Genomic DNA, 19,452 nt, shown 5'->3' on the forward strand with positions numbered 1-19,452 from the left:
AGCAAACTTGGCCACTTCACTGCTCACTCTTAATTCTAGGTCATTAATGAACAAGTTGAAAAGTACAGGTCCCAATACCGATCCTTGAGGGACTCCACTTTCTACAGCCCTCCATTGGGAGAACTGTCAGTTTATTCCTACTCTCTGCTTTCTGCTTCTCAGCCAATTCCTTATCCACAAGAGGACCTCTCCTCTTATTCCATGACTGCTAAGCTTCCTCAGAAGCCTTTGGTGAGGTACCTTGTCAAAAGCTTCTTGTTCTCCTTGATCTCTCCGCCAGATCTCTCTGTGCTTCAGTGGTTCTGCTCATACCTCCAGAGCCACTTCCAAAAAGTAGTTGCGGAAGGCTGCTGTTCAGTACCATGGGAATTATCTTGTGGTGTTCCTCAGGGTTCCATGTTGTCTCCCATGTTATTTAACATCTATATGAAGCCACTGGAAGCTGTCATCAGGAGATTTGGAGTGAGGTGCCATCAATATGCAGATGACACCCAGCGCTACCTCTCTATTCCATCTGAATGAGGAGAGGCAGCTGAGGTGTTGAACCAATGCTTGGAGGCAGTGATGGACTGCATGTGGGCTAGTAAATTAAGGCAGAATCCTGAAAAGACAGAGTTGCTATGTGTCCAGAGTTTATGTCCAGGAGGTGGGAAGATGGCCTGTTCTGGATAGGGTTGCTCTTTCCTTGAAGGAGCAGGTCCACATCCTGGGGGTACTCTCTGATTTAACACTGTCATTGGAGGTTCAGGTGGCCTCAATGGCTAGGAGTGCCTTGTTCCAGCTCTGGCTGGTTTGCTAGCTGGCCCCTTTTGAACAGAGATGATTTGGCCACAGTGCTCCATGCTCTGGTAATTTCCAGATTGATTGCAGTGTACTGTACATGGGGCTGCCCTTGAAGACGACTCGGAAACTTCAGCTGGTCCAAAATGCAACAGCCCGATTACTGGCTGGGGTTCCTTTTAGAACTCATAACCCTGTTTTAAAACAGCTGCATTGGTTATCAGTTCGTTTCCAGGCCCAGTTCTAGGTGCTGAAATTAGTGTTTAAATCACTAAATGACTTAGGCCGCCAATCTCTGAAAGACCGCCTCCTTCTCTACAGACCCTCTTGGGTGTTGAGATCAGCAGAGGGAGCCTTTTTGGTAGTTCTGCCACCCTCAGAACCTTGGGGGTTGGTGGCCTGGGAGAGGGCATCCTCTGTGGCAGTCCCTAAGCTGTGGAACTCCCTCCCTATTGAGGTTCCTCTGGCAACCTCACTAAACATTTTTAGGTGAATGCTGAAAACGCACCTTTTTACCCTGGCCTTCAACACCTGAGATATATATTTTTAGGACCCACCCTTTTTTCTGTGATGTTGTTTGGGTTGTTTTTAACTGTTTTTAATTATGTTTTTAAATTGTTGTAACCTGCTCTGGGACCTTTGGTTGAAGAGCCGGTAACAACTTCTGATGATGATGATAATAATAACAGGGGCTGAACTATCTTTTCAGCTGTAAGGCCAAGCCTATTGCTGCCCATGTAATCACAGTTTAAGTAGATGTTTGTTTTCAGGACTGTCACTAAAGTAATCCTCTATATTCACAGTAGGCTTTACCAGTTACTGATAGATGTCTTAGAACTGTTTACCTTATCTGGCAGACATGATAGAAGAAAACACTTCTTGACCATATCCAGCAATCACCACAGAACTGCATTGTTTTAATAATAGTTAATTTTTAGAGAATTGCTTTACCAGTGAACTAAGAGAACTGACATCAATTATGGCAAAAGAGTCTTTTAAAAAAGTTTATTGATTTCTAGATCATAAAGACAAAACATTTTCTTATAAAACAATTGGGAGGTAAGGTGAGCAAATGTGTCAAGTCAAACAAGAGCAATCAAAAAAGGAACATTAGAAGCTGTCTTATACTGAATCAAGACCAATGGTCCATCTAGCTCAGTACTGTTTACACCACTGTTCTTCAACTTTGTGGATGTTCTCAGACTACAGCTCCCAACATTCCCGGCCAGCTTAGCCACTGGTCAAGGGATCATGGGAGTTGAAGTCCAGCAACATCTGGGGACCCAAAGTTGAAGAGCACTGGTCTACACTGACTGGCAGTGGCTCTTCAGAATTTCAGACAGGATTCTCTCCTAACCCTACCTAGAGATAAATGGGAATTGATCCTGGGATCTTCTGCTTGCAAGGCAGATGCTCAACCACTGAGCTACTGCTTTCTAAGGGAGCACTCTTATTGTGAAAATGATCTCACCACTGCTTGCTAGGATTAGGCTGCAATCCCAAGCCCATTTATCTGGGAATAAGTTCCACTGAATAGAATTTATTTCTGAGTAGACATGATGTTAAGAACCACACTCTTAATGTAGTATACTAGACAAGACCTTTCTAATGTAGAGGACTTCTTCGAACTGGAATTTACTGTAAAATTATTTCTATTTATAACATGTTCCTTGCTTAGGCTTAGCTTTAGAATTATGACAGAGCTTGATTTTATCTTTATACAGAATTCTTAATTTGAATGCACTAAATGTAAATGTTCTAATCTGTAGCCTACTGTAAGGTGTTCAATGTGAAAAATGTGCATTTTGGTCATATCCAGTGGCATATTTGAAAGTCTGTTGATTGAGACCTGTTTAAAACCATGTCGGCTAGTTTGTGTGTTGCATATTTAGTATTGTTGATATTAGAAAGTTCAAATAGAAGTAGTAAAATTGTATAATTTGCAAATGGAGAACTTCTGTTGGTCTCAAGTTTTCTTTCTCTTATATTTATTTATTTATTTGTTTGTTTATTTATTTTCTTAGTCACCCATCTGGCTGGTTCTCCAGCCACTCTGGGCGACGTACAAATTAGCATAGTGCAATAAACATTAGAATCTGAGCCAATAATAATAATAAAATCTATCTACACATCTAATAACATAGCAATCCAATAAACATTAAAATCTACACCAATAATAATAATAAAATCTAATCCTCCTCAAAGGCCTGCCTGAAGAGCCAGGTCTTCACGGCCCGGCAGAAACTCATTATAGAGGGGGCAAGGCGGAGATTATTAGGGAGGGAGTTCCACAGGGTGGGGGCCACAATTGAAAAAGCCCTTATATGGTTTATTAACTGTTACCTGGAACTGTAAATGCAGTCTGCAGCTGATTATTACATCTGGAACTAAAATGAGTCACATAGGGTGTTGCTTCATGAATCTGTCATAAACAGGTTAGGTAACTGAAATTACGTTTTGTGGAATTACTTAGTCACAACAAAAGTATCATGGTATTGGACGGGATGCTCCCTTATCTTTAATTTGGCCGTCTCAATTCACTTTTGCTCCTCTTCTGAACCTTGTATTGTCCCTTCAGTGCTGCCATTCTGACTGAGGTTTTTCTCTTTGTATGTAAAATAAAATCTTAGAATTCAAAGGCATGTCACATGTCTGTAGCACCTAGTACACTCTTGCTATGAAACACCTTCCTTGGAGATGGTTGGCATATAACACGAGCGGGGAACCTTCGGCCCCATAGATGTTGCTGAACAACAATTCTCATTCATTAGCCATAACAAGTGTGACAAGTGCCCAGGGTGATGGGAGTTGTAGTTCAGCAGCATTGGGGGGGGGGAGGTTCCCCACACCTGGTATATAATGATCAGAGTTATATCATGCAGCCATCTTTATTCTTATAATAAACACAGTGGGTGATATCCAATGTTAATAATGCTCTGTGTAGACCTGTTGAAATCAATAACTTCACATTACGCAAGTCCATTGATTTCAGTGGGTCTGCTCAGAATATAGCTAATACTGGATTTCACCCATAATAATCCGACAAGCTTATTTTAGGTATGTATCTTGAGCCTTCCATTGACACTCTTGAAGGAAGAGGATTCTACAACTTTCCTAGATAACTTGTTTAGCTGATGGTGTGTCCTTTGCAAGATGCTACCAATACCCAGTTCTTTCAAGCTGTGGATTTGACCTCTGGCCGCTGACCTGAAAAATATTGCTGCTGCATAAGAATGTTTCATCCAGATATACTGATATGACCATTAGCTATTTTAGCACTTTAAAATGGCTCACTTGGTATGTCATGTGAAACCATGATTAAAAACCAACTATGGTTCAATGTGAATGAGCACCATGCTGGTGCATGCTGCTCAAATGTTCTCACTCTGCTCCTCCTCTGCACCTCCTGCTGGCACACTGCTGGGAAACAACCCAGGGTCTGGCTTGTTGTGACATCCAAAACCAGACTCATAGTTTTAGAGAAATAACAAGCCCATGTTCCATACTAGAAAAGGCTTTACTTACTGAATTTGTACCTGCCATACACATACTAACCTTGTTTTTCTCCAATACCAATTGAAACCAAAACCTAGGCTGACCATTACACGAAGAAACGTCTGAGTAAGCATGTATATAATTGTACTATAAGATAACTGTACAGTGAATTCTTAATGAGTGTCTGGTCTTTTGCTCCTGTGCAGCAGGAGACATGTTTTTTGCAAAGTTTTCATATTCCTCTTTTGGGATGGAGGGGGGATTCTTTAACATCCACCCACACTTATTGTGTAGTAGTATTTACAAAAAAATAACTTCTAGGACTATCTGATCTCGGACTAACTCACCACAGGAAATATGTGTCCTGGTTGCTAGGGAAAAGGGCAAATTCAAAGATTTCAAGGACTCAAAAATAAGACAGAAGCAGGAAAAGTGCACTAAAGGAGAGGGGGAAACAGAAGTTCTATAGGACCCCAGGGATACTTTTTGCCTGTGTCTAAACAACTCATTTATCAATCACATCTCTGACTTCACTCATTGGTTAAAAACATTGATAGACAGGAGCAGCCAGGCTGGCTCATTTCATAGAAATTGCTTAGAAAGGGTATCTGTACGTTTTGCTTCTTAACATTATTTCTAGGAGGGCTAGAGGCTTACTTTCTTTGATGAAAGTTCAGATTCTGGGCTACCTACCCAGGAGCACCAGTTAAGGTCTTCGCACATTAAACCATAGTCTGCTTTTAATTATGGTTTAATGTGACCTGTGAGCCAGGCTATTGTGGAGGGGTTGGGAGGCTTCCAATTGTGAAAAGCAGGCAACAGCAAGAAACTCATTCCTATTGAACTGGGTTAAAGCAAAGGTTGCTATTCTCGCTGAAACCGTCATATATACTGTTGCTAATTATACTGTGGGATAGCCATATTCATGAAGAAGTTCACAAAGTGATAGAGTGACTTTCACTAAATATAAGCTAGTTGTTGAATAGATGATTGGAGTCCAGTCTTCACCAGCATATCATCCTGCTTAAATATGCACACCTCATTTGATGTTTGGTTTTATGTTGGCTATACTTGTGTATTAAAAATTGCTGTTTAACAATAATTTAATAATTGCGCAATCTTATCTATTTCTAGTGCCGTTCCATAATGGTGGTATTCATTTAGTATGGTGAAATAAAATACGCTAAACGTGGTATGATTTAGGAAGGTCACTTGGATTAACTTTTTTTAAAAAACCGGTTTGGATACAGATTGCTGTTTTGAAAAAATAAGCTTAGTTTTTAAATTTAATTATATTTGTTATATTAGGTGTCCCTTAAAAATAACCTGGTTTATATCTTCATGCAATACAAACATATCTAGGTGTACACTCAGACCTGATTCAGGCATAATAGACTATGGTTTGTTACATGAACAAGTCAGCACAAATTGGATCAGGCCCTGGTTTATTCTGGATTGTTAACAAGCCACCATTTGCCAAATTTGATTTTTAAAAACCCACGATTTTTTGTTGGCTTTCTCACCATGCCATGCTTTAACTATGGTCTGGCATTGTGTCTGAACTTAACAGCCTTCCTTAACCATAGTTTGTTTGGCCAAGCCACTCCAGATGGTTGCCAAACATCAAAAGCCTTAAAGGCAAGCGCAGCTGCAAAACAAACCAAGCTTTGGAGAAAAGCCATGGTTTGTTTGCTTGTCTGAGAGCCAGCATGGTGTAATGGTTAGAGGGTTGGACTATGACCTGGGAGACCAGGATTCGAATCCCCACACAGCCATGAAGCTTACTCAGTGACCTCAGGCCAGTCACTGCCTCTCAGCCTCAGATGAAAGCAGTGGTAAACCACCTCTGAATACTGCTTACCACAAAAACCCTATTCATAGGGTCGCCATACATCGGGTCCGACTTGAAGGCAGTCCACTTTCACTTTTCTTGTTTGCTTGACCATGAGACAACTCATGGTTTGTTGAACAAAATTAAATTCATTCATTCATTCCCCCAGATCCCTTAACAAAGAATTTCTAGCTCTGCTTAAATCCCCCATTCTTAAATTTATAAATGCTTATTACAAATGTTAAAGCCCAATAAAGAAAACTTTAGGATGTGGTGTTCTTAACATGTAAAACAGGGTTTTATATGAGCAGGAAAGCAAAACTTCACAAAATTCAACCTCTTCCAGGAGATAAAAGCATACACATGTGTTGGTCAGTTTTGTCTAAGGCAATAGCAGCTGCCTGTATCTTCTTGCCTTCTGCCACCCTATTTTTTTTTCCTGCCTGCTTCTGCTGGAAAGGGCCAGCCTTTCTCAAGTTGGAGGCGGAACAATGAGTATGTCTAATATATACTGGCCACAAAGATGCAAAATGTAGTGAGAAGGTAGCTTTTATTGTTGGAGGATTTTGTTTTCTTTTGAGATGCAAAGAATGTTCTGGCAGGTTTGCATACTTTCTAGTTACGCTCATAGGCATTGAGATTTGGAGTGGATCCTATCACATCTGTTCTGGGCTCTGAAAGTTGTGGCTTGCTGAAGGCGTACAAGAATTACATTGTTGTAATAAATATGGTGAATGTTGCAGACGATGCCCTTTGAGGCTTTATGTGTTGCTAATAAGAGGGACAATGAACAGTGAAGAAAACACTAGCAGTTTTGTGGCCTGTATAACACTGTCTGCCTTGCTAGGGGATTTAGAATAAGTGAGTGGGTCTGATGCAAGGATGGCTATGATATAAATAGGACAGATCTTGGTTTCTAATCCATTTTTTTTTTTATTGAAGCGATTGGGGTCTAATAATCAAGGTAGGCAAACTTTAGGTAAGCTGGAAGCTTCTTTATTGCCTGCTAAACATAGCTCTTTTACTGCAAATAGTTTTTAACTAATGGCTGGTTCCAGTCATTGTTAATGATTATGAGGATTGATTGAGGAGTGTTTTTAAAACATATATTTTTAATTTATTACATTTATACTCCAATTTTCCTGCAAGGAGCTCAAAGTGCCATACGTGGTTCTCCTGTTCCCATTTTATTCTCACAACAATCCTGTGAAGTAGGTTAGGCTGGGAGACAGTGTCTGGTCCAAGGTCACCAAGTGAGCTTCGTGGCTGAATGGGGATTTGATCCCTGGTCTGCCAGGTCCTAATCAAACGTTATACCACACTGGCTCTTGACACTTTCGTTTTAGTTCTGTAACTTCTTAATTCTTATTTGAGGGTTCTGATGAAGCAGAGAATAAGAATATGTATCTTTTTAAAAACCTTGCAGGGAATAAATCCTCTTGTGCAAGTCAGGTTGCTTATCTGAGAATACAGCAAACCATGTGGAAGAGTTTATGGCATTCAGGCTATTGATTGAATTTTCCACTAAGTAGCATTCAGTTAACTTCTGACCTCCCTTAGGCAATGTGACTACTCACCGCCCCCACCTGCTTTGCCAACCCAAGTCCTCTAAGGAGAGATTAGAGAGATTGTTTTCTCACTGGGAGAAATGTTCTATGCCAGTACACATTCCTTCAAAGAATGATCTACATGGTGATGAGCACAAGCTGCCTTGAGTAAATGAAAATAGTTGGCACAGAAAGGGAACTAGAATGGTGTCTTCAGAAGATCTTTCTTCAGAGAAGAGCTTCAGTTTCCAATAGAATAAAAAATATACAAAATGCCCTGAGGATATGAATGGGAAGAGGGATATAACCCCCCCATCTGCCCTTGTTTTAATAGGATGGATGTGTGCATGCGCGCGTGCACTCACACACATGGTGAAAAACTTCCTAACTGTTAGAGCAGTACAACAATGGAACCAGTTACCTAGGGAAGTGGTGGGCTCTCCGACACTGGAGGCATTCAAGAGGCAGTTGGTCACCTGTTGGGTGTGTTTTTCCTTGGACTCCTACATTGAGCAGGCGGTGACCTTCCAACTCTATTTTATGATTCTATGATTTTACTTAATTGCCACCAAGTGAACAAAAAAATCTATTATGTGTTGCATATAATTCTGGGAGGTCATCTGAACTTTTAGTGGATTTCTAGTTTAATGTTGGTGTGCTGATATAACAACCTGTCACTCTTTCATTCTTGTCTTTTTCTGGCTGCCCTCTGAAATAGGTTCTACTTCATTCTTTCCATCTCATGTTGATCAAGTTCTCTTATAATTTGTTCTTTACATCACTTAATGTTTAATATGTTGATATTATTAATCATCTTCCTCTTGTGAATTTGTACAGAATTCTTGGTCAGTTTCTGTGGATCTGTACTGTGAATGCAGAAATTCTTAATTGCTCTAGGAAATTTTTGTGATTCAGCATCTCTAGCTATGGCTATTGAATAAAAAAGGGTCCATATGCATTTCACTCCCCTTCCCTGTTTTGCCATTAGTACATAGAAATCAAAATTACTTGCTCGAATATTTGTTATGACAACAAGTACTCACTATGCAGCCAGTGATTTGTTGCATCAAACCTGAAAATGTAGGGTACTTAGCAATTTGGAAGGGCTCTTAGAACTTTTTGGAGTTGCTAGGTATCCATATTTAATGGGAAACATATTCCAATAGTCTCATTAAAATACCTAGTATGACTTCCTAAATTTTGAATGATACCAGGCATCAAATTACTTATCAAGAATAAAAAGAAAATTTATTCATTTTTATTTTATTTATTATTTCAATTTATATACCGCCCTTAGCAGAATAGCTCTCAGGGCGGTGAACAAACTGAAAGGCTGGGTAGGCTGCTATTTACATTGGTAAAGTTGCAGCTTTGTAACCAATTTCTATGGTACAGGCAGTATTGTAAAAATCATGGGCAACTAAACATTTGAGGTTGAATAAACATATGAATAGATTTCCAGAGCATCCCATCTGTAAAGTGAAAATCCATTTTCAGGTGTGTGCAGACACTGACATTTTGACTTGGAGGGGATTTATCTATTTTTGCATTTATATCCCACCTTTTCTCCAAGAAGCTCAAGGTGACATGCAACATTCTCCCTCTCTCAACTTTAACCTCACAACATGTGAGGTAAGTTAAGCTGAGAAACTATAACTGGCCCATCGTCACCCGGTGAGCTTCATGGCAGAGTGGAGATTTAAACCCTAGTCTCCCAGGTTCTAGTCTGACACTCAACCCACTGCATTAAGAAAAATGCATTTAAGACTTGAACGAGACCTGAAAAGTGTTCCCATTGACAAATGGAGTTTCTGCAACATAAATAGGTCTTTAGTTTTGAAATTAATCATTTATTTGTTGGACTCTTTCCAGGGACATTATGATAACCTATTTTGAACCTTCCATCTCCTTTGAGGGATTGTGTAATGAAGTTCGAGACATGTGCGCCTTTGATAATGAACAGCTTTTTACGATGAAGTGGATCGACGAAGAAGGTAAGCTAATCAACACAGAACTAGTTCATAAATTACTAGTATCTTCTACCTAACATCCCAGTTTCTCTTCTCAGGGTTGAAGTGGAAAGCATTCAATTTCCTCTGTAGCCTCTATCTGCTAGTAAAAAAAAATTGCATCGAAGTTCTTAGCATGGTGAGCCACAGATTATCACTTGAGTCTATTTGAACTACCTTATGTGGTAGTTGTAGGCCTGTCAATTTCCAGAGGATCTACCTGTAAACGGGAAGAAAGTAAACTTGGGGGATGGTTACAGAAGAAGAGTTTGCCAGAGAAAACAGATGCAAATAAAGTTACTGGATTGGAAAGCGGCAAAACAAGTTCCTTATTTTCCAAAATGACTCGCAATGTAAACTTCCTGATATTTAACCTCAGCCCACAGTACCTAGATTAGTAGAGAAAATATGTGAATTGAAAGTACACTGAAGTTTCTTTATTTGCATCTGTTCAGGTATTTTAGAATTTGTGGCAAGATAAGTTCAGCCCTATGATTGTGGCATAGGGGTCTCTAGAAATTGGCGAAATAAAGAGCTGGAAGCACAGACCTTGGAGTGGGGTGTGTGTGAATATGTGTGCACCAGATTTTGGATTGCAGCCATTGCTTCCATATTTTACTGTATCTTTGCACCCATGAGGGCTAGAATGCTAATTATTTTTCTTTAAAAACAGTTGAATAATAGTGTATCTGTTCTGTTACACTGCATGTAATGTATTTGTAGATCATGATTCATTGATGATGTGTTCATCCTGAAGTGTAAGAGCACAATTTCAGCTTCATCTGTCTACTCTTCCTGTTTTCTTAATTCTGAAAGGCAGGATTTTGTGGTGGGAGCAAGCCCTTGACACACCTAGGAGCATTGTTATAGAAAGTAAACATTAATTTTGGTGCTCTTTAGTAAGCAGATGGATTATAGGCACTAAAACTTCTCAGGCACATTTAAAAGCACCTGCCCATATTTCTTTTGTGTGCTTTTTTTGAAAATCTTGTGCCACAATTGTTTCTTTGCTTGGCTGAAGAAAAACTGGTTTGTTCTCTCAATGTGCCTGAATGAAAACACTCTTCTTAAATTGTTAAGAGTTCATTTCTGTACATTGTTCACTGTCTGTCTTAGCTGACCTTGTTTAATTAGTTTTGAGTATAGTACAAAGGAAGAGATGTTCTCCTTGACCTTTGGCTGACAAAATATATCTCAAATATTCCAAAGTAAACAAATGATATGCAGTGTTCTCCCTCAACTGTCAGAAGCAGTATACATCTAATGCCAGTTGCCAGGAATAACAAGTGGGGAGAGTGCTCTTCCACTCAGGTCCTGCATTCAGGCTTCCCATGGGCATCTGGTTGGCCACTATGAGAATAGGATGTTGGACTAGATGAGCCATTGGCCTGATCCAATAGGCTCTTCCTATGTACTTAGGATGGTAAACAAAATCTTTTTGCAGAAATTGTGGAGTTCTTTATCAAGAGAGCCACTACACCCAGAAGGCCATTGAACATGTTATATATCTGTAAACTTAATCTGCTGTAAATTACTTTTAGCAAGAAGTCATGGTCAATCACAGCTCTTTGACATACATACATACTTGAGACCTGTATTTTCAAACATATTTGTTACAGTCACATTGCATTTTTGCATGTAAAAATCATAATGTGCTTCTGAAAGAAGATAGTTTGTGTGTGGTGTTGGGAATTATTTTAGCCTACCTGGAACACAGAAAGAGCCCTGCCAGATCAGACCAAAGGACTATTTTCTCCAGTATTCTGTTCTCACGGTGGCCAACCAGATGCCCAGCCCTCTCCTGTTATTGTTCCTTATCAGCTGATATACAGACACAAGCTGCCTATGAACCTATGTATGAGGTAGTATACAGTGATCATGACTAGCTGTTTGAAGCCCTTATCCTCTAGCATGAAACGTTTGTTCATGGCTTCTATTATTGGTGTATAAAATAGACTTATTTCACATCCATAAATCTTAATGAACTGGAGTGAATAGGGGGAAAGTGAGACTTCCAGATACTTTGAACACCCCATCTCACTTTATGTGCTGGCTTTCAAGGCTTGAGTTGGGTCAAGAGCAGCCACTACCATTTGGCTAAGGAACAGTACAAGGGAGTTTTCCACGTCTACACTAAGACCCTCTTCTGTCTAGTAGCAGCAGTTTTGGCAGCAGGAAGTGCCAGCTGGTCAGAGGAGCAGAAGAGCTGGACTCTCAGTTGGTGGCAGTCTACCTGCACTGTAAGCTGGGTGCAGACAGGAGTGGGAATAACAACAGTAGATGTGCTTTGTGCAGAGCCACATAAGCCCCCCCCCTCCGCATACGCACTGGTTCACGTTTCAGTATGACAGAAATATATAGAAGTATTACTTTGGAGAATGAGATCTTGCATGCATTCAGGGGGGAAATGTTGTGCCTTTAAAACAAAAACAAAAAAGCAGCTTCCCAGAAATGTATACTGTGTCCTGCCATTGGTTCATCCAGCTCAATATTACCTATACTGTAGTGAAGACTCTACGCTGACTGGTCGTGGCTCTCCAGGGTATCAGATAGGGACTTTTCCAGTTTTCCTAGAAATGCCAGGGATTAAACGTTTGTCTTTTTGCAAGCAAAACATGTACTCTGCCACGAGCTGTGACCTTCCCTTATACCTAGAACTGTAGTATTTATTTATTACATTTATATACCGCCCCATAGCCAAAGCTCTCCGGGCGGTTTACAAAAATTAAAAACATTGAACATTAAAACAAATATACAATTTTAAAAAGCATACAAAGTTTTAAAACCATGAAGCACAGATAAACAAGTTAAAAGACCTGGGGTCAGAGCTGTCAGAATGCCTTGGAGAAAATGAAAGTCTTGATCTGGCACTGAAAAGATAACAATATTGGCGCCAGGTGAACTTCATTGGGGAGATCATTCCATAAATTGGGGGCCACCACTGAAAAGGCCCTCTCCCTTGTTGCCATTCTCTGAGCTTCCCTTGGAGTAGGCACCTGGAGGAGGACCTTTGATGTTGAGCGTAGTGTACGGGTAAGTTTGTGTCAGGAAAGGCGTTTTGTCAGGTATCATGGTCCCAAGCCGTGTAAGGCTTTATAGGTTAAAACCAGACCTTGAATCGGGCTTGGAAACATATAGGCAGCCAATGCAAGCGGGCCACAATCGGTTTTATATGTTCGAACCGTCTGGTGCCTGTTACCAATCTGGTACCACAAAAAGGGAGTATGTAGGTATTATTTATTTATATATTCCGATATGTGGCTACTCATCTTAGATATGTTTGCATTTAGACTTGGTGGGCTCAAATGCATGTACATGGTGCATTGGATGATAAGACTGAACCAACCTGTAGACAGGCAAAGAATTTTATTGATTTATTTAATATATTTCTATACTGCTTAATACTTAAAACAGTCTATAAGCAGTTTACAAAATAACAAATACAATACATATAATCATAAAACTGAGAAACTGCCAGTAAAATGCAGTATTAAGGAAAACTATAATACAATGCAATAAAACAATAAAATCTCAAAAAACAAAAGCATAGCAGAACATTAGTGTCAGGGATCCCTTCGTTCTTCAGTCTCCCTCTTGCCAAGGCACATAATCACATTCCAATTCTGCCTTACGTATATAGAAATCGTACAGTAGCCTACTACTCATTCAGTATCACACATCCCATTCTACTCCCGCGCCTTACACGCACATCATCCACCCTTTTACTCCGATATCTCTCACTCCATTCCTGCCACTCAACAAAAACAAAACAAAAACTCATCATACATGTACTGGGGGGAAAAGGAGAAAGTCTTGTATATCCTAACGGATGCAAAAAGATGGCTTGTGCATCATATTTGACTCCACACTTCCTGCTTGATTAGGAATGTGGCTGATGGCTTGCCCCTGGGGCTGTCACCCAATCACTCATATGAGTTTTAGATTGACTTTTATACATGTAACAAAAAAGCAATAGTTGTGATGGTTAAAGCAGTATTTCACTGTTTCAGATGATGCAGAAGTGTATTCCAAACGGCATCATTTTAAGAGTTATTCCCCATTCCACATGGGATCAAATTACCCCTGAAGTCCTTGCCATCTGAAGTTTTATATAAGTACTTATAAAGAAAAGATTTGTCTTTTAAATTCTTGTGCCCATTTACTCAGGGTATCATTTTAGTTAATAAAAGGTTTTTTAAACTTTTAATCTGATATCAATCAACTGAATATTGCAGTCCTATCTATCCACATTCTTTTGGCTACCATTGTTCTTAAGGCTGGTTTAATTAATTATACTGAGGGGTTTTTTTAAGGGCATATATCTTCTGCTTAGTGTTAGCGGAATATTGCCAGAAGTGTCCTATGTAGTATTCATCTGGTAGTGAGCACAAGCTGGAGTGCCCAGAATCCTGCATCTGTAGTGAATGTGTAAGGAGCCAGTCAGTCTCTGCGCATTGGACAGGCAAGTGAGAGCCCTACATTTGCTGGTAGATACTCAGAGCAACAGAGTTATTGGGTATTCCACCTTCCTCTAGGGATGAATATGGGAAACCCTCTGTGCTCTGACCCAAGGTGTGCTGGAGGAATGAAAATAAGTTGTGACATATCATGGAGTGCGCTGATGATCAGCTATAGTGTGGGGAGCTCCAGCTTGACAGCACTTGGCCCCTGAAGCTCCCCGCGCTACAGCTGTAGTGTGCTACAGCTGATCGGGCCTGCGCAGCAGCAGGGTTTGCTCTCACTCTTTCTGGATGGGCTATGTTCCACTTTTTGACGGGGGTCTGGAACCTAATCCGCCGTATGAGTGGGGTCCTACTGTAGAGACATTATAATATACTTTTCAGCATACCCAAGGAGAATTAAAACAGCAGTTGCTAATGTTTTTCCAACCATGGATACATTTGGAACTTTGAGAATGTGCCATAGGTTGCTTCAGTCACACCCCAACAGTTATCAAATGTGCATTTGTACACACACATGCGCTCTCTCTCTCTCTCTCTTTTCTTTTCTTTTCCTTTCCAAGGAGTCTTGAAGTGTGCATGATTTTTCATGGGTTCTCAAAATACAATTAAAGCTTACATCAGTAGACTGCACAATAAAAATCATGCATTTGGTGCTTGCCAGAACCACTTAAACATTGATCCAAGGCATTGATTCTCATGGAGCTTCATTTGAAATAGAATGACAACAAAACCACAAACAAATCACACAACGTATCTGTTGACACAGAGGTGACCTGTGATTTTATGGTGGTTTTGAGATAATCCCTTGTAAAACTTGAGGATCCATAAGGGACTCCACCTCAGATCCATATTTGTGTACCATGGAAGTACTGGAAAGCACCAGATCTGTGATTTTTGTGGTTCATCAATGGAAGCACATATGATCTGTGATTTGGCATGGTGGGGAGACCTGTGAAAAAAATGGTATAAATGCAAACTAACCTTTTTTTACTGGATCCAGCATGTGAATGTGTGTGTACATGTGCAGGTGCACCTTCTCTTTGGCACTTCACTTCAGTCTCTCTGTGTGTCTGTCTCCACAGCTCCTGCAACCACAGTTTCTCCCCCAATGCCTCACCAGTAACTCTGTTTTCCTTTCCCTGCCCCTCAATCTCCAAGATAGCTCCCTTTTTCCTTCTACTGTCTCAGTCACTGTCCTTACTGTTCAGGTGCCTTTCTAAGCCTTGAAAAGCAAGTGGTGCTGAAAGAGAAATGGAAAAGAGTGTTGCTCTTCCATTTTCCTCCTTTAATTCTGTGTACTTTTCACGGGGAGGAGGAAGACCCCCTTGTCACCTCATGATGAAAAGGGCAGTGAGCAAAAGAGGAGTTTTGCTTTGAGTCTTTGTCAGCACTGGGGAAATTGTCAATGGCACCGTTGTGCCTACAGTTCCTACTTTGGCGACCCTGGATTTAAAATAAAGAACTGTGTTCCTCTCAAAAAAGTGACTCTGCCATAGAAAATGTCCAGAGTTTGGTGCATCTGCAAGAAATGTGTCATTTTAGAGTCAAATTGACACACATTTGGTTTATCCAGTGCATATGGGGGTGTACTGTAATGACAGGTTTTGTTTGGTAGACTTAAGTCAAAATATTTTTCAAATAAACAATTCATAAGTTTCCTTGTTTAGTTTGGAGAGCAATTGGGTAGTCTCTCTGAAATCTTCTGAGCTGGCATAATCAAGAACTTTAAAGAAAATATTACCTTTGGAGGTTGGAATAAATTAAAGAGCAGCTTGACTCAAGTTGGGTTGTATTCATTGAATGTACTGGTTTCTTTTTAGGGGATCCATGTACCGTTTCTTCTCAGCTGGAACTGGAAGAAGCTTTTCGATTGTATGAATTAAACAAGGATTCCGAACTCCTAATACATGGTAACATGGTATAAAACAGTGAGGGAGAGGGGGAGAGGGAGGGAGGGAGGGAGGGAGGGAGGGAGGGAGGAGTGTATTATTTCTTCAGCCCGCATGTGTGACCATAATAATATGAAAATAATCTTCAGAATTTTTTTTTGTAAAGCCATTTGTGTGCAGAGATTGAGGGAGGAGCAAGTTACCCTTGTTTAGGGAGATTTGTTTTGTACCCCATACTTCTCTGCTCAAGTTCTTACCATAAATATTTGTAACTGTACCAGACGTCACTTGGGGCATACTTGATTTGAGAAGCTCACAGGCTTTCCTCATTTCTTTTTTGTTGAGTTCTAATACTGCACAATCCTTTTAATTAGTTTTAAAATCCAGTGGTGCAATCCTGTATCCAACAGGCAGGATGCATCATTAGTACAAGTAAGGATTCAAACCAGTCCCAAAGGTCCACTGGATGTAGTGCAAAAAGGCAGGATATCTATAATCCAGGTTTTGGAGCATCATGGTACAAGCATTAGTGTGTGAAAAATAAACTCTTCCCTTGCCCTGACAACCCCCCACCCTGTGTTGTGTAAAAATGGCTACTTCATGAATTAGTGCAATCCTTTAGCTGTGTTTACCTTCAGAATTAGGTGCCCACTTGACATTACTAATCTCTCCAAATTGTTTTCCTAGTGTGGTTTATCAGAAAATTACCTTTTGCAATAGAAAAACACAGGCTTGGATCCTGAAAGAAGTTGGCCTAAGGAAAGTCACGCAAGGGCAGATTCCCATACCCTCCTGATCAATGGGGCATGGGCACAAGGGGTTACTGGTAAAACAGAAAGTGTATCAAAATTTATCCACCCACTTTTAGTTATCCTTCCCATACCCAAATAGCCTCTTGCAGTACCTCATCCTACATTCATCAGGAGAGGCCCCTGACCCCCTAGAGAGGTTTTTGGTGAGACACAAGTGGCTGCAAGGTAGAGGAGGGATTGGGACATTTTCGTTTCTGAACTTCCTTTGAGTTATCTAAAGATTCAAGCACTAAAATCCTGATGTGCAAAACGTATTTTTATTCTTTGTAGAGTACACATTTGTTCAAATGTGAATTATAGAACAGTCAGATTCAGCTGCTATGAAAATGCTCAGATTTGTTAAAATGCTTGTTAGAAATTTTTTATATAGTTGCAAATGTGAGCAAAGCCCTGGTATGTAGGTGACTCTATCTTGTTATGAGTTGAGATTTTACACATCAGAGTGTGAAGCTGAGTGGAAGAGATAGAAATGCCATGGTTGATAACTTTTTAAAAAATTATACAAATATTATTTACCTTTTTTGGAGCAGTTATGAGATCCATTCTTAACCCAAATAAATCCTTTAGGAACTACATTTGTCTGCTTGAAACGTCACCTAGTATATAGCACCATGTGGACTGGATGTGGCCTAAATGCCTCTGAATCTTTAATTCTCCACTTTGTTGTGACTTAGTGCCATAGTTTGGACTACCAAACAGTTTGACACTGTTTTCTGAGGCTTGTTGGGCTGTTGCATTTTGTATCTTCTCACATATGATTGAAATAATAGCTAATTGGGTGTTACTGGTTCTCCCCCCACTCCCAGTGTTTCCTTGTGTACCAGAAAGGCCTGGAATGCCCTGTCCCGGAGAAGATAGTAAGTACAATTACTTGAAATATGCTATCATTATTTTTTAAACAAAACCGATTCCATGTTGCATTTTTGTTTTGGAGTCAGAATGCACTTGAAGGAAGAAGCAGGGTGGTGTGGCCAAGTGATGGGGACACAATGAGGGTGCTTGAGCCAGCCAGATTTTCACTGTTCTTCCCTCACTTGATTTTAATCATACGAAGAGAACAAATGCATAGGACTATTAAGTCTTGTCATCCGTGGTGAAGGAACTTTCTCTCTCATGTTTTGATTTTGCCCATGCCGCTTTGTGTATAGTGCTGAATATGTATCCTGGTGATCTAAACAGGATAGGGTGTAATAAAAACTTTTATCTGCTCACTACCTTTACATTATTTGCCAATAAATACATCCTACAATCCTTGCCCATGCCCAAAATCAATGGAATCTTAGTTCTAATAACTATATTGGCTCAGCAAATAAACTTCAGGTAGAGGTATCCAGTAGTGAAGAAATATTAGACTCCAATATTATGGGAGTTGAACCTAATGAGGTATCCGGAGCACGGTCTTGTCCTCACTTATTGGATGAATTTCAGTTGGTACAGCTTGAGGACGTTGACAAGGTACTTGGACTGGTGCGTGCAACCACTTCCGTACTGGATCCTTGCCCCTCTTGGCTAGTGAAAGCTGCCAGGGTTGGAACAGCCGGCTGGGCCAGGGAAGTGATAAACGCCTCCTTGAGAGAGGGAGTGGTCCCCTGCTGTCTGAAAGAGGCGGTGGTGAGACCACTCCTGAAGAAGTCTTCCCTGGACCCAGATAATCTGAACAACTATAGATCGGTCGCGAACATCCCATTTTTGGGCAAGGTTCTAGAGCGTGTGGTTGCCAACCAGCTCCAGGTACTCTTGGATGAAACCGATTATCTGGATCCATTTCAATCCGGTTTTAGACTCCGTTTCGGCACCGAAACAGCCTTGGTCGCCCTGTATGATGACCTATGTCGGGAGAGAGACGGGGGGAGTGTAACCCTGTTGATTCTGCTTGACCTCTCAGCTGCTTTTGATACCATCGACCATGGTATCCTTCTGGAGAGACTCACGGAATTGGGAGTTGGAGGTACCGCTTTGCGGTGGCTCCGCTCCTACTTGGTGGATCGTCTCCAGAAGGTAGAGCTTGGGGAACATTACTCGATGCCCTGGACTCTCCATTGTGGAGTCCCTCAGGGATCGGTTCTGTCCCCTATGCTCTTTAACATCTACATGAAGCCGCTGGGAGCGGTCATCAGGAGCTTTGGAGTGCGTTGTCACCAGTATGCTGATGACACGCAACTCTATTTCTCCTTTTCATCTTCTTCAGGTGAGGCTGTTAACATGCTGAACCGTTGCCTAGCCGCGATAATGGACTGGATGAGAGCTAACAAACTGAAGCTCAATCCTGACAAGACTGAGACGCTGTTGGTGGGTGCCTTCTCGACCCAGGTGGTGGATGTTCAACCTGTTCTGGATGGGGTTACACTCCCCCTGAAGGAACAGGTTCGTAGCTTGGGGGTCCTTTTCGATCCATTCCTGTCTCTTGAGGCTCAAGTGGCCTCGGTGGCACGGAATGCGTTCTACCATCTTCGGTTGGTAGCCCAGCTGCGCCCCTATCTGGATAATGATGACCTCGCCTCAGTCGTCCATGCTCTGGTAACCTCGAGATTGGACTACTGCAATGCACTCTATGTGGGGCTGCCTTTGAAGACAATTCGGAAACTACAGCTAGTGCAAAACGCAGCAGCCAGACTGCTGACGAGGA

At 40.9% G+C, this 19,452-nt stretch overlaps 1 protein-coding gene across 1 annotated transcript in view; it reads left to right on the plus strand.

The window, feature by feature from the left end:
- Positions 1-19,452, plus strand: part of PRKCI (protein kinase C iota) — a 64,599-nt gene that overhangs the window by 11,709 nt on the left and 33,438 nt on the right. The window contains exons 2-4 of the mRNA XM_061637300.1: positions 9,526-9,647; positions 15,946-16,035; positions 17,633-17,683. Coding sequence (XP_061493284.1) covers positions 9,526-9,647; positions 15,946-16,035; positions 17,633-17,683 — 263 coding nt within the window. The remainder of the gene's footprint in view (positions 1-9,525; positions 9,648-15,945; positions 16,036-17,632; positions 17,684-19,452) is intronic.

The sequence above is a fragment of the Rhineura floridana genome, chromosome 7, assembly GCF_030035675.1.
Source record: "Rhineura floridana isolate rRhiFlo1 chromosome 7, rRhiFlo1.hap2, whole genome shotgun sequence".
NCBI classification, from domain to species: Eukaryota; Metazoa; Chordata; class Lepidosauria; order Squamata; family Rhineuridae; genus Rhineura; species Rhineura floridana.